Below are 11,811 nucleotides of genomic sequence, written 5' to 3'. Positions count from 1 at the left end.
TTTTGGAGACAGGGCCTCACTCTGTTGCCCAGGCTGGAGTGTAATGGTACCATCTCAGCTCACTGCAACCTCTGCCTCCCAGGTTCAAGCAATCTTTTCACCTCAGCCTCCTGAGTAGCTGGAACTGCAGGCGTATGCCATCACACCCAGCTAAGTTCTTTTTTTGTTGTTGTTAGAGATGGGGTTTTGCCATGTTGGCTAAGCTGTTCTTGAACTACTGACCTCAAGTGATCCACCCACCTTGGCCTCCCAAAGCGCTGGGATTGTAGGTGTGAGCCACCGCCCCCAGCCAATATACTGTCTACTTCTAGTAGAGACCAAATACTTTTGCTTTTCTCTCCTCCCTCCCTCCCTCCTTCCTTCCTTCCTTCCTTCCTTCCTTCCTTCCTTCCTTCCTTCCTTCCTTCTTCCTATGTTTAGCTTCTCTTATTTGTGAACACCATTAGGAATATTAATGGATTTTTGTATATACAATATATTTTACATAGTTGTGGTAATTTCTCTCTTCAGATACCCAAAGAGAAAAATTATTCATCTTCTCTTTTGGTATCTTTGACCAGTGGGAACCCCTTCAGCTGACTTTTGTGTCCATTTATTTATTTTTGTTTCATTTGTTTAAACAGCTTTATTGAGATGTGTTTATATACGACAAAACTCATGCATCTTAAGTGTTCGACATCTCTTACTTACTTGGTACAGAGTGAGAGATGGCTGCATAGATTTATTTTTTGTCTTGATCTTAAATACCTTCCTCTTTCAGATTATCTCAGACCTCGAGTCTTGGAATGATGAACTTTCTCAGCAAATGAATGACTTCGACACAGAAGATCTCACGATCGCAGAGCAGCGCCTCCAGCACCATGCAGACAAAGCCTTGACCATGAACAACTTGACTTTTGACGTCATCCACCAAGGACAAGATCTTTTGCAGTATGTCAATGAGGTCCAGGCCTCTGGTAAGAGGGCTCATTCCATCTGTGTCCATTGTGGTTTCTTCGTGACATCATGGCAGTTCAGTTTATTTCACTGGGATGATTGCAAATTTTGTTAGTTCCTATGATATGGATATTATAGATACCTGTTCTTTAGAAGAATGTTTTGCATTTTTATATAATGCAGTCACATTTAACATGGTTAGAGTACTCACCCATGATATTCTCACATGTTATTTTAAGTATCATGAACTTTAATGTTACAAAATGGCATATTATATCTCTGTGAATAAACTATATAAATCACAGGAAAACATTTTCAGTCTTTATTTTTTATTAGTTTATATTTTACCAGCAGATGTCACTGTAGGTTCAGAAAGTTACTAGAAACTTAGCAGCAGCCTGCATACTGCAGTATCCATTTCACATAAATTAAATGCTTACCAAAGAGGAAACTGCATGCAATGAGGACAACAAAAAACCCTGAAATTCACACATTGGTAAAGAATGCTACGTTTCCTAGTTATCAGTGTGGGCATAGAAATGGATGGGATGTGGATGTGGTTTGAATGTCTGTACATCCTTTGACACACCCTGCCCTCCTTCAACTTGCCCTTCAGCATAATGGCTTGGCCCCCAGCTGGACAAGTCCTTCGCAAAAGCAGATTGTGTGCCATCCACCCTTTGAAAACAGAAGGTTGAAGTGCTAGCTGAATTCTAGGGTCTCCCTTTAATGTCCACAGGCGTAGAGCTGCTTTGCGACAGAGATGTGGATATGGCAACTCGCGTCCAGGACCTGCTGGAGTTTCTTCATGAAAAACAGCAGGAATTGGATTTAGCCGCAGAGCAGCATCGGAAACACCTGGAGCAGTGCGTGCAGCTGCGCCATCTGCAGGCAGAAGTGAAGCAGGTGAGCAAACGACTGGATGCTTGGAGAGGCTGCGCTACAGACACTTATAGCTCATGGACTTCCTGGGAATTCTGACTTGTAGCACTGGGGAAAATTGTCCCTGCTCAGAACACAGCTGTCCTTAATATGTAAGATAACATGCACATACACACACACCCCATTACAGCCATCCCTGATGTGTGAAAGGGGAGCCAGCGGCCAGGATGGCTGGCTGGCTGTTCACCCAGCTCATGCAGCCCTTGAAGGTAACAGCTCTTGGCTTCCTTTGATATTGGTAGTCTGTCTCTTACTTGAAACCGTGAGCATATTCTTATTTGACTTTTTCTGCCAAGTACTGCTACGATCTGGACTGTTTCTCAAACTCTATATGCCTGGGGCATTTATTGTATTATCAAGATAGTGTAATACCACATCCTTATGGCATGACAAAGTGAAAATGGGACATGGGGAAGGGATTGCTTTTGCCTCAGTGCCAGTGGGATGTTATGCATGGATATGACATTTTATTAACTGGCTTGATGGAGGGAAAGAGAAGCTTACGGTGCTCCGAAAGATGCAGAGAAAGCAAACAAAGTTGGTTTGGTTGGAGGGGACTAAAGATGCCGCTGGACCATGAGCAGGGTATGGTGTAATGTAGGTGGCACTCACGTCAGAGCAGGTAGACTCTTCATCAGAACTGTTCAGAAGAGCACCTTTTGGTCTCCCACGTGCCATCTGTAGTGTGGATATTTTTACATATAAATAAGTGTTGTGTGTGTATAACACTCCCCATGGGCACCGAGGAAGGAGAACTGTCCAGACCCCAGGTACAACTAGTTCCTGAAGAGCATCTCAGTTTATAGTGTTATTGCTCAGCTGTTTCCTTTGTATAATCCTTCACATATAATCATATATTAGTTTATAGAATTAGTGCTTGCAGTGTAACTTACTGCTTACATATATCTAGTATACTTAGGTCTATATAATATTTCTATATAATCATATAGGTATTGTAGTCGGAGCTGTACTGACACATTTAGTGCTGATTTATAGAATCCTTCTATATAACCATATAGTAGTTTGTAGTAGGAGGAATGCCTAGAGCAGTCACAGAACAGAAGCAGTACATGGGAAAACAGCCAGGCCAGGACAAGAACCAAAGATCCAGGGGGTGGCATCCCTGCCTGAAAGGGCATACGCTGTATGGCAGGCTTGGAGCAAGTGCCTCTCCTCCTGATAAAGGAGTTGTAGTACCTTGCATCCAGCTCCTGCGGAAAGTAGGCCTCAGGCCTGAGATCCTGGAAGTAACTGAGGGAGAAGAACCCCTCTGGTGTGACCAGTCACAGCGGCTGTACACCCTGTCAGTCTTTTCTCACTTCTGTGCTAGCTCAAAGATTCCTCCCATAAATATCTTAAGAGAAGAGCACAAGTCTGTCTGCTCCCACTACATTAGGCTTACAGTATCCTTCTATTAGAAATCCTTTGAAGTCTCCAGCCCCCAGATAAGAAGTGTTACACACGACACCTGTTGCACACAGCCCACCTCCTTGCCTCAGTGACCCAATGGGGGTGGACCCCTTTTCTGTACACGACCCTCTACTACTGTGCACGGCACAGCCCCCTGCTGTGCACGGCCCACCTGTCTGCCCAGGTGACATAATGGGGTAGTCACTCACATGATTATGTATGCCCTATTACTAAGCCTGTAGATGATGACCTCACTCACGACCCTGCTCGTACCTAATAAATATAGATGCTCTTGGGCATTTGGGGGCCGTCACTGATCTCTGCTCACAGGTGGTGTGGCCCCCCAAGTCCAGATGCTCTTCACCAGTTCATCAGTGTCCTTTCTCTTTACCTCTTGGATCCTGCACCTCAACACAGCATAAGGGATACCTCACGACCTTGTGGGGCCGCCACAGCCCTACAGTTGTGACCTGCTAATAAAGTGCTCCTTCTTGCCAAAACACAAAACTATTTATTTAAGAAGTAAAGGAATAAATACATGTTTCCCTTAGGATTCGCCTTTGGCTATCACAGAGACTAAAAAATAATGGCTTTAAAAAGGTGTTTTCCCCATGTAATGAGTCAGGATATATAGAAGATCACTAGTGTCCATTTAGTGGTCCTGTGGTGCGTTAGGCTGAGATCTTGGTGATGGGTGGCCTTTCTCTTCAGGTTGCCAAATGGCTGTCGTAGCTCCAGCCATTGCCTCCATATCCCAAGTATGAGGAAGGGGAACACATAATGAGAAATAGGCAGCCCCTCTATCAGAAAAGAAATATTTTCACATACGTCCGCAGAGACTCCTGCTTTGATCATTGGCTAGACTTGTACATTACTGTAGCCAGGCTATAACAGGAGCTGATAAGTGGTTTTATTGCTTAAGCCGTCTCTCAAAGTCGGGGTTTTACTTAGAAAACCCCAGCCACAGAAGTGATTTTATTGTTTAAGCCTCTCTCAAAAGTTGGGGTTTTACTTAGTTTTTGTAAGTAAAGCCCCAACTTTGGGAGAGGGTACTTATGTGCTAAGTAAACGAGGAGAGGGGAATAGGTGTCTCATCGGTTACTTGAGGTCTCTGCCACACCTAGCTCTCCACAAGAACTCCCACAGTCTCTGAGTGTGTGTGCAGTTGAGAAGCTCATGGCTTGAACCCTATCATTGTAGCATAATGTAATTCATAACTTGGTTATTATACCATTCAACACTGCAGTTAACTTGGAAAATGAGTCAGTGAAATAAAGTAGTTCCCCCCTTTCCAAGCAGTTGCAAATTTTTCAGTCCTGAAAATACTGAAAGGGAATAAAAAATGCTTTTCTTGATTATCAGGGAATTCTTTGTGTCAGCAGGTTTTCTAAAATGTCATCCTTAATCTGTTTTGACTTGTGGACTAATATTAACAATTCGCTGGACCTTCTACCTTTTCATTTCCCATTTGTTACTAAAAATAACAGAACTAATTAAAAATTTGCAGCACTTGGGATCAGATACCATGGAAGAAAATCAGGCTGTTGCCAGGAGGATAATAAAGGCATCAGTGCCTTGTACCTGCCAGGAGCAACTGGACCACCTTGCACGCTCATATTTTATCCCTGGTGGTCCACAGGATTCTCTGGAAAGTCCACTGCTTGGAGTTACCCTGTGTCATGTTTCAGGTGCTAGGTTGGATCCGCAACGGAGAGTCCATGTTAAATGCCGGACTTATCACAGCCAGCTCATTACAAGAGGCTGAGCAGCTCCAACGAGAGCACGAGCAGTTCCAGCATGCCATCGAGGTAAGGGTGCTGGGCCTCTCTGTGCATTGGCTCTTTCATTCCTCAGGACAAACGTCCTGAATCCCCCAACATGGCACTGGCCGTGGGAGCCACCCAGGGCTGGATTGGTAAAGACAACTCAGAGGACCCCCATTGACAATGCTAATAAGTCTGCAGTTGATTGCAGGAGAAGGAAGCATTGTGGCGCCACAGTGAGGTGAGGATGTGCGTCCCAGCCAGGCAGCCTCACTGCAGGGGTCCCAAGGGGCTTGGAGGCCGGGGGTCTTCCTGTTGTTCTGTTGTAGGGACCCTGGCAAGATACACTTTCTCAGATCTGGAACAGCTCAGAACCAAGGAGCTCAAATTGCAGCCTCCACTGAGGTTTTCTAGTGTCTTGCTGGTCTTATAAACATGTTTCTGCTATGTTACCAACCTCAACCAAGCAGAGAGCTCATCAAGTCCAGGTATAGATCATGAATTCACTACAGGTCAGTAAACGATGCCGACAGGAAAACTCCTCCGATTCCTACTTAAAAGCAGCCTTGTTCACCTTGACTAGGATCACTGCCATGCCAAAACTGGAGCAAAATGACCCAGGCCATTTCCAGGTCTGATCTAATTCACTGTGAGCATGTGAACTAATTATTTCTAGTTTTTTGGTAGGGGTAGGCCACATGGGTAATGGTTTGGATTGGTAGTGGCGAGGTAATGTTGAAGGAAAAAAAAAATTCGATGACAGAAATGTTTTCCCCTGCTCTGCTCGCAGACATGTTGTCAGCCAGAGAAGAAAACTATAGACGTTACCACTGATTTATCCCTTAGATTAATTTATTGTCAACTACTTGGTGCCATTGGACACACATTAACACTTCTTCCTGGGGCGCAAACTCTGGGCATGTGTATACTGTGCCAAGGGATTTCTAGCAATTAAATTGCAAGTAACAAATCACTGTGTCTGGGTGAAGGATTAGAATAAATTGTATATAGTGTTTTATGGGATCATTTGTACTTTTTCAGGTGAAATGAAAGGTTTTGCTATTTTTTTTTTTTTAAATCTGTGTCCTTAGGGACTGTGCCCTTCATGACCACCCCCTCCCTTAGCTCCAAGGCCTCACTGGACAGAAGCTGACCTCTCAGCCCACCCTGGATCTTCTAATGAGGACAGAAGAGCAAAATCATGCTGCATTTGCCATGCCATTTGCATAGATTTATCAGATGGCACTGACTTCCAGAGAACACAGCTGTTGCATTCTTAGCTTTTTATTAGTTTTCTCTTGCCTTTTTAAATTAAGTAGTTCTTGAAAACTTTTCAGTAGAGTCCAAAGTTTAAATTGCAAGTAAAATCAAAAAGCCTTCACTCTGGCCACCTTTTCTCTACTTGTTCATTTGCTTCCAGCAGCTATTTTGAGAAAGATCAATAGGAACAATAAACTTGGAACATTTCAGCCACTTCTTTGGCTGTTAAGGGTCTTTCCTGCTATTTCTCAGGCCGAGAACCCTACAACTGAGACCCATTCGGGAGGTCTTGATGCATTTCAGCCTTGATTAGCTAATTTAAATATAGACTTAGTTGTTTCGGGACATAAAACCTTTTTTACTAAACTGTCTGCTGTGCTTTAGAAGCATCCTAGTGAGTATCGGCTGAAGGGGTTTCCACAGAATCATGAAGAACAGAGTGACTGTAGCCATCCTGGTTCCTTTCTAGTTAGTGGGGACACCCTGACAAATAAGCCTTCCCCTTTCTTCTCTGCCTCTAGAAAACACATCAGAGCGCGCTGCAGGTGCAGCAGAAGGCAGAAGCCATGCTACAGGCCAACCACTACGACATGGACATGATCCGGGACTGTGCCGAGAAGGTGGCGTCACACTGGCAGCAGCTCATGCTCAAGATGGAAGATCGCCTCAAGCTCGTCAATGCCTCTGTCGCTTTCTACAAAACCTCGGAGCAGGTCGGGGGGAGGTTTCCTTCCTTGAACTCCCCACTGATACTTTGAGCTTAATTTATTGGACAACTCAATCATTGTTAACATGTCACTTGTTATTGAACCAGTCATTTGCAAGTCAGGCAGGGAAAAGGCATTCTGGAATTGAAATTATTCCTGCTTACCTTCGATGTCAATAATAAGCTAGAAGGTAGCTAAGAAGACACCTCTCTTCTTGCCCTTTAAACATATGACCTGAAACACATAGAGAGAGACAGGATGTTTGCTTTGGTTTTGTTCTTGCTCTGAAGGGTCTGCCTGCTTTTGACCTTGTACTTGTCCTCCAGCCAGATAGAGCCATGACTCTTTTTTTTTGAAACGGAGTCTTGCTCTGTTATCCAGGCAGGAGTGCAGTGGTGCAATCTCAGCTCACTGCAACCTCTGCCTCCCAGGTTCAAGCAATTCTCTTGCATCGGCCTCCTGAGTAGCTGGAATCACAGGCGCCCACCATCACGCCTGGCTAATTTTTGTGTTTTTAGTAGAGATGGGGTTTCACCATGTTGGCCAGGTTGGTCTCGAACTCCTGACCTCGTGATCCACCTGCCTTGGCCTCCCAAAGTGCTGGGATTACAGACGTTAGCCACCATGCCTGGTCCATGGACCCTCTTTTGGTCTTGATCCTCCTGACAGCACCTTCATCCTCAGCCCGACTGAAAGGGCTTTCCAGAGATACCAGTCGGCAATGGCAGATTCCAAGGCTGAGCCTCAAACTGTTCCTGTTCACAGGTCTGCAGCGTCCTTGAGAGCCTGGAACAGGAGTACAAGAGAGAAGAAGACTGGTGTGGCGGGGCGGATAAGCTGGGCCCCAACTCCGAGACGGACCATGTGACGCCCATGATCAGCAAGCACCTGGAGCAGAAGGAGGCATTCCTGAAGGTATGGGCAGCACCTGCCTGCCAGGTGTGCATGGCACTGTCTTCGCTTCCCAAGGGATCCCCTACCCCCCGGCTCTTGCCTGCTGTGGCATGTGATAGGGACAGTGTTACATGAGTGAGAAGTCAACTGAAGAAAGAAAACCTTAAAATCTTTTTCATATATGATTGCCCCGTCTTTCTAGTTTTCACAGGGAAATAGCTAAAAATCACAAATAAGGATTGGTTGGAAGTCACAATACCAAGTGATTGTGGAGACAGAGTGATTGGTTGATTGATTTGGTGAAAAGAAATACCTATAGCTTAAAATAATCTCCCTTTGGAAACTCAGCCTCCTCAATCCCTTCATAGGCAATGAAGATTGCATCTCAGAAGAGGTGTAAGCACGGCGTGGAGTAGACACAGGGTGGGCGCGCCACACGGCTTGTGGTGGCAGTCACTGATACCTACTCAGGAAATGCTTCCAACAGAAGTGTGTCACATGCATACCAACCTGGGAGTTTTCTCTCTGAGAATCTTTAAATGAGGAATTTTCCAAGACTGCTTTGTGTTGTTTTTTTTTTTTTTTCAATTTGGAGAAAAGGTCCCAGTCTGTCACCCAGGCTGGAGTGCAGTAGTGCAATCATGGCTCTCCGAAGCCTTGAACTTCCTGGGCTTAAGCGATCCTCCCACCTCAGCCTCCCAAGTAGCTGGAACTACAGTGCTCTGTCCTATTTTTGTATATGTCCCAGTTAGTCATACATGGTCACAGATGTGCTTTGGAACAGCTAAATTTTTCAAAGTAGTCGAAACATTTAGGAACATTTACTGCTGAATGTCCCATGTTGTATCCTTGGGCCCTCGAAGAACTTCTGAGGTTCTACTTGTTACCACCACCCAGACCCATTAAAAGGTGGTGTGGTGGTCGCTTTCCCTCTTTACCCTCTCTCATTGCTTCAGCCTTCTCACCTCTCTGATCACTGTTTCCTGTTACACTTAACACTTTTTGTTTTTGATTTTGTTTTTTTCTGAAGTCCATCATCTGACAGAATTATTGTGTAGCCTGGGAGGATAAATTATAACTCTTTGAAAATTATATCTGGTAACTTATTAAGCAAGCTCCCGGGGTGAGAAAACCATCACAGTTTCCACAGTCATTCATTATAACTATGTCAACACCTTTTTAAAACCCCTGCCCCCAACACGTCCCTGCTGCTTAAGTTTACTAAATGCTGACCACTGTTAGGATTTCGAGGTGGAATCATTATAATTTGCCCCTCAGTGTCCAGGATCCATTTAGTATGAAAGAAAAATGAATGCCACTTCATTCATACAATAAGGATAGCTATTTAGGTAAAATTACAAAATAAAAATACAGGCTATCTTCAAGTCATGATGGTTTGACTTAAGATTTTTTGAGTTTCATTGGTGCCAGTGCACTGTGCATTCAGTTGAACCTGTACGTCAAATGCTATACAACCATTGGTCTATACTTTCAGTGTAGCATTCTGTCAATTACATGAGATAGTCAACATGGATTATAAAATAGGCTTTGTTTTAGGTGATTTTGCCCAACTGTAGGCCAGTGTAACTGTAGGCTTCAACCAAGCACATTTAAGGTAACTAAGCTAAGTTAAGCTGTGATGTTGAGTAGATTAGGTGCATTAAACTCATTTTTCACTTACGATATTTTGAACTTACAGTGGGTTTATCAGGGTAAGTCAAGGAGCATCTGTAATCACAAGGCTTTTTGGATCCCTTTGTTCAACTAGAATTTTGTGGTGTTTTTATTATGGAAATTTAAAGATACAGACAAGAGTAGAGAGCATGGTTGCTCCTCTTGTTTTACTCCTCACCCAGCTTCACTGATTATCAGCGTATGGGCATATATCCACCTTCAGTGGATTATTTACAGGTCTAAATATATCATTTTATTTGTGAATTTGAACATTAAATTCTCCCTTTCAGAAATACAAATATCATTATATCTTAAAAATTAACAGTAATTCTTTAATTAGCTGAAATTCAGCATTGTTAAACATTTTTCTGATTGTTCTGTAAAGGCATTTTTGTTTTTTTTTTGAGATGGGGTTTTGCTTTGCCACCCAAGCCTGGAGTGCACTGGTGTGATCATAGCTCACGGCAGCCTTAGATGCCTGGGTTAAGTGACTGTCCCACCACCTCCCAAGTTCCTGGGACCACAGGCACTTGCCGCCATACCTGGCTAATTTTTGTATTTTTTTTTTTTGTAGTGACAGGGTCTCTTTATGTTGTCCAGACTGGTCTCAAACTCCTGGGCTCAAGTGATCCTTCTACCTTGGCCTCCGAAGGTATTGGGATTACAGGCATGAGCCCCCACACCTGGCCTATAAAAATGGTTTTAATTAAGATTCAAACAGGGCCCACATATTGATTTGATTGGGTATGTCTTTTGAATCACTTTTAATCTAAACTGCACTCCCCTTTTCATTATTATTTATTAATTGAAGAAATTGGTTCCTCAGATTGTGGCATTTCCCCCATTCCAGACTGATAATTGCATCCTGTGGAGTCATTTAGTACCATCTACAGTTTCTAGATTTTTGTTAGGTTGTGAGCCTTGATTACAGCTGGTTTGAAAGAGAGAGAAAGGGAGAGAGGGGAAGAGAAGCGGGGGTGAGAGAGAAAAAGAGAGACCAAGAGTGAGTGAGTGTGTGAGTGTGTGTGCACACGCACATGCATGCGTGTGTGTGTGTGTGTGCTTGGAAAACCTTGCCAGTTGTGCTTGTACTTTTTATGGGGTTACGCAGGAGATACATAATGTGTAGTCCTCTCTTTTGTCGCTGGCTGGTAAGGAGATTGATCAGTGGCTCAAATATGGTGAGTGCAGTTCATCCTCTGTACTTCCCATTAGCCTTTCAGCTAATGGTGTTAGTAGCCAGTGATACTATTTTTTGGAATTACAAAATGATGATACTCTAATTCTGCCATTTCCTTTGGCCTCGATTAGCTAGAATTATTCCCTCGCAGCTATTTGGTTACTCTAAAATAGAGTGTGCCCAGAAAAGGCAGAGTAAATGCTTGCTTGATCCTTTTTCTTTATTTGCCATATTCAGATAATGAATTGTTGCCATAGCAACTTCTACATATGACTTTTTTTAGTATCATCATGGATTTAAATATATTTGGTGTGTTTCAAAGCAGTCACTGTCACTTATCTTTTGACATTCAACTTGTCCTATCCATAGGAGCCTTTTCAAGGCAGCTTGCTTAGCTGTCCTCAGCCATCACCCTCATGGTCTTCAGCATCTTCCTTGTTTGGTTTGGCAGCATAGTAGTCCATTCTCAGTGCTGCTATGAAGAAATACCTGACACTGGATAATTTATAAAAGAAAGAGATTTAATTGATTTACAGTTCTGCAGGACTGGGGAGGCCTCAGAAAACTTACAGTCACTGTGGAAGGGGAAGCAAATATGTCCTCCTTCACATGGCACAGGAAGGAGAAGAAAGAGAGAAGTGTGGGGCAAGGCAGGGAAAAGCCCTTCACAAAACCATCAGATCTTGTGAGTACTCACTCACTGTCACGAGAACAGCATGGGAGACTGCCACCATGATTTAGTCACCTCCAGCAAGGTTTTTCCCCTTACCTACACACATGGGGATTACAATTCAGATTACAATTCCAGATGACATTTGGGTGGGAACACAGAAACAGACCATATCAGACAACTTGAAATTTCACATGGATCAGTAGAGACTCATGATGTGTTTTTCTCTTAATTGCAGAAAAAGATAGCCTAGCTCCATCTGCTGAAAAAGTCTGGAAACAGTGACCAACCCAAAAGTCCTGATCATCCTGAATGACTAGACTGTGGTCTCTAAATACCATTTACCACTAGGAGGAGCTAGAGCTCCTTAACAAA

At 43.7% G+C, this 11,811-nt stretch overlaps 1 protein-coding gene across 5 annotated transcripts in view; it reads left to right on the top strand.

The window, feature by feature from the left end:
• Positions 1 to 11,811, top strand: part of TRIO (trio Rho guanine nucleotide exchange factor) — a 238,789-nt gene that overhangs the window by 92,669 nt on the left and 134,309 nt on the right. For all 5 annotated transcript variants that reach the window (XM_017524673.2, XM_017524676.2, XM_017524674.2 and 2 more), the window contains 5 exons: positions 761 to 956; positions 1,676 to 1,842; positions 4,977 to 5,096; positions 6,833 to 7,024; positions 7,784 to 7,933. In XM_017524673.2, the coding sequence (XP_017380162.1) occupies positions 761 to 956; positions 1,676 to 1,842; positions 4,977 to 5,096; positions 6,833 to 7,024; positions 7,784 to 7,933 (825 nt within the window). The remainder of the gene's footprint in view (positions 1 to 760; positions 957 to 1,675; positions 1,843 to 4,976; positions 5,097 to 6,832; positions 7,025 to 7,783; positions 7,934 to 11,811) is intronic.

Source organism: Cebus imitator, unplaced genomic scaffold (genome assembly GCF_001604975.1).
Source record: "Cebus imitator isolate Cc_AM_T3 unplaced genomic scaffold, Cebus_imitator-1.0 Scaffold35, whole genome shotgun sequence".
Lineage (NCBI taxonomy): Eukaryota > Metazoa > Chordata > Mammalia > Primates > Cebidae > Cebus > Cebus imitator.
This window is presented reverse-complemented; position numbering and strand designations above follow the sequence as displayed.